The sequence below is a fragment of the Branchiostoma belcheri genome, unplaced genomic scaffold (assembly GCF_001625305.1).
Source record: "Branchiostoma belcheri isolate BF01 breed outbred unplaced genomic scaffold, Haploidv18h27 scaffold32, whole genome shotgun sequence".
Lineage (NCBI taxonomy): Eukaryota > Metazoa > Chordata > Leptocardii > Amphioxiformes > Branchiostomatidae > Branchiostoma > Branchiostoma belcheri.
Window position 1 is genome coordinate 1,573,990 of NW_017803932.1, and position 1,410 is coordinate 1,575,399.

Below are 1,410 nucleotides of genomic sequence, written 5' to 3' on the forward strand. Positions count from 1 at the left end.
GTTTGTATGTGTATGTATGTGTGCGAGATAGTGTAATTCCCAATAGTTCAGTCTCAGGTACTGGGAGGGTTGCAAAGCAGTATTAGCCTGCCAACTCTTTTTGTCTTTTTTTGTCATTTTGGGGGTCTTTTTTTTAAATGTTGTTTGCCTACTGTCTTCAACAATGCACTCAACATATCTACACAATTCATTTCCCTTCAGAGCCTGGCTATGTAGACCCCTACAAGCCCCTCCCACCCGAGGGCCTGACAGCCAATGTTACTGAAGAGGGAGTCATGTTGAGTTGGCTGGCACCACCCCAGCTGTCTCTGGCAACAGTGGTGTCATATGCCGTGGAATACAGGCGAGAGGGCAATGCCTGGAGAATCTTACAGGTACGTCGGGGCTTTGGTCATTGCATGTATATGAGTCATTATGCAAAAATTAGAAATTTCTAAGAACCTCAGCAATTACTATTACAAATAATTTCTGTTCTGAACCAATATTTTAAATTATAAGATGAATATGACTGGGCCTTGATTTAGTCTGTACACTTTTTCAGGAGAACATAGCAGCAGAGAACACAAGTATACTTGTGGTCAGCGGTCTTCATCGGCAAACAACATACGAGTTCCGTGTGTTCGCCTTCTCAGAGGTGACCTTCAGTGAACCCAGTGATGTCATTTCAGTCTACACAGAAGGTGCCTTACTTGGACATTTTTGCGTTTCTTCTTTTCTTTCCTCTTCTTTTTAGTTATAGTTATGACCTCCCAAAGTCGCAATCGAAAATAGTGCCTACAATTTCAGTCAATACAAATTTATTTTGATAAGGCAGTTTCAGCCTCTGGGGCAATGAGGAATCGACAAATTTCTGTTATAAATTGACTTTCAGGAACACTGACATATCCATTTCTGTTGTAACATTATGTTTTACAGCTGTAGCTATATAGGTCCTAGTTAGTTATCTAAATGTTAGTGGGACTTTTCAAATTCCTTGTGTCTTTTTAAATTCTAAGTATTATCAACCAGTGTTTTATAATGATATCTTAATTGAACATCTTCCTCAGACATCCCAGTATACACAGACCCCGTAGAAATGGCAGGGCAGTTTGGGGCTTCCACACCTATCCTGGCAGGGGTGGCTGGAGGCCTTGGTTTTCTGCTCCTGGCCATCTTGCTCAGCTGCTTTGCTGTCAAGGTCATCAACAAGAGAAAGGTCAAGAGGAAAGAGCAGAGACAAGGTGAGTGATCATGAGAGGGCATTGTAACTGCATCTTTTTTGTCTGAATGATTTCATGTCGTGTGTTAGTGCAAGATGACATTGAAAATATTTTGTTTGATAGTATTCTGTTTAACACAGTCTTTCTTCTCTCTGCAGAAAATGTGAAGTTAATCAGCTTGTCAAAGTAGTGTAATCATTTTGTTTGTCTG

At 40.6% G+C, this 1,410-nt stretch overlaps 1 protein-coding gene across 1 annotated transcript in view; it reads left to right on the forward strand.

Annotated features, from left to right (window-relative positions):
• Nucleotides 1-1,410, forward strand: part of LOC109474793 — a 22,696-nt gene that overhangs the window by 16,640 nt on the left and 4,646 nt on the right. The window contains exons 14-17 of the mRNA XM_019775154.1: nucleotides 142-374; nucleotides 542-680; nucleotides 1,047-1,220; nucleotides 1,358-1,385. Of these exons, the coding sequence (XP_019630713.1) occupies nucleotides 142-374; nucleotides 542-680; nucleotides 1,047-1,220; nucleotides 1,358-1,385 (574 nt within the window). The remainder of the gene's footprint in view (nucleotides 1-141; nucleotides 375-541; nucleotides 681-1,046; nucleotides 1,221-1,357; nucleotides 1,386-1,410) is intronic.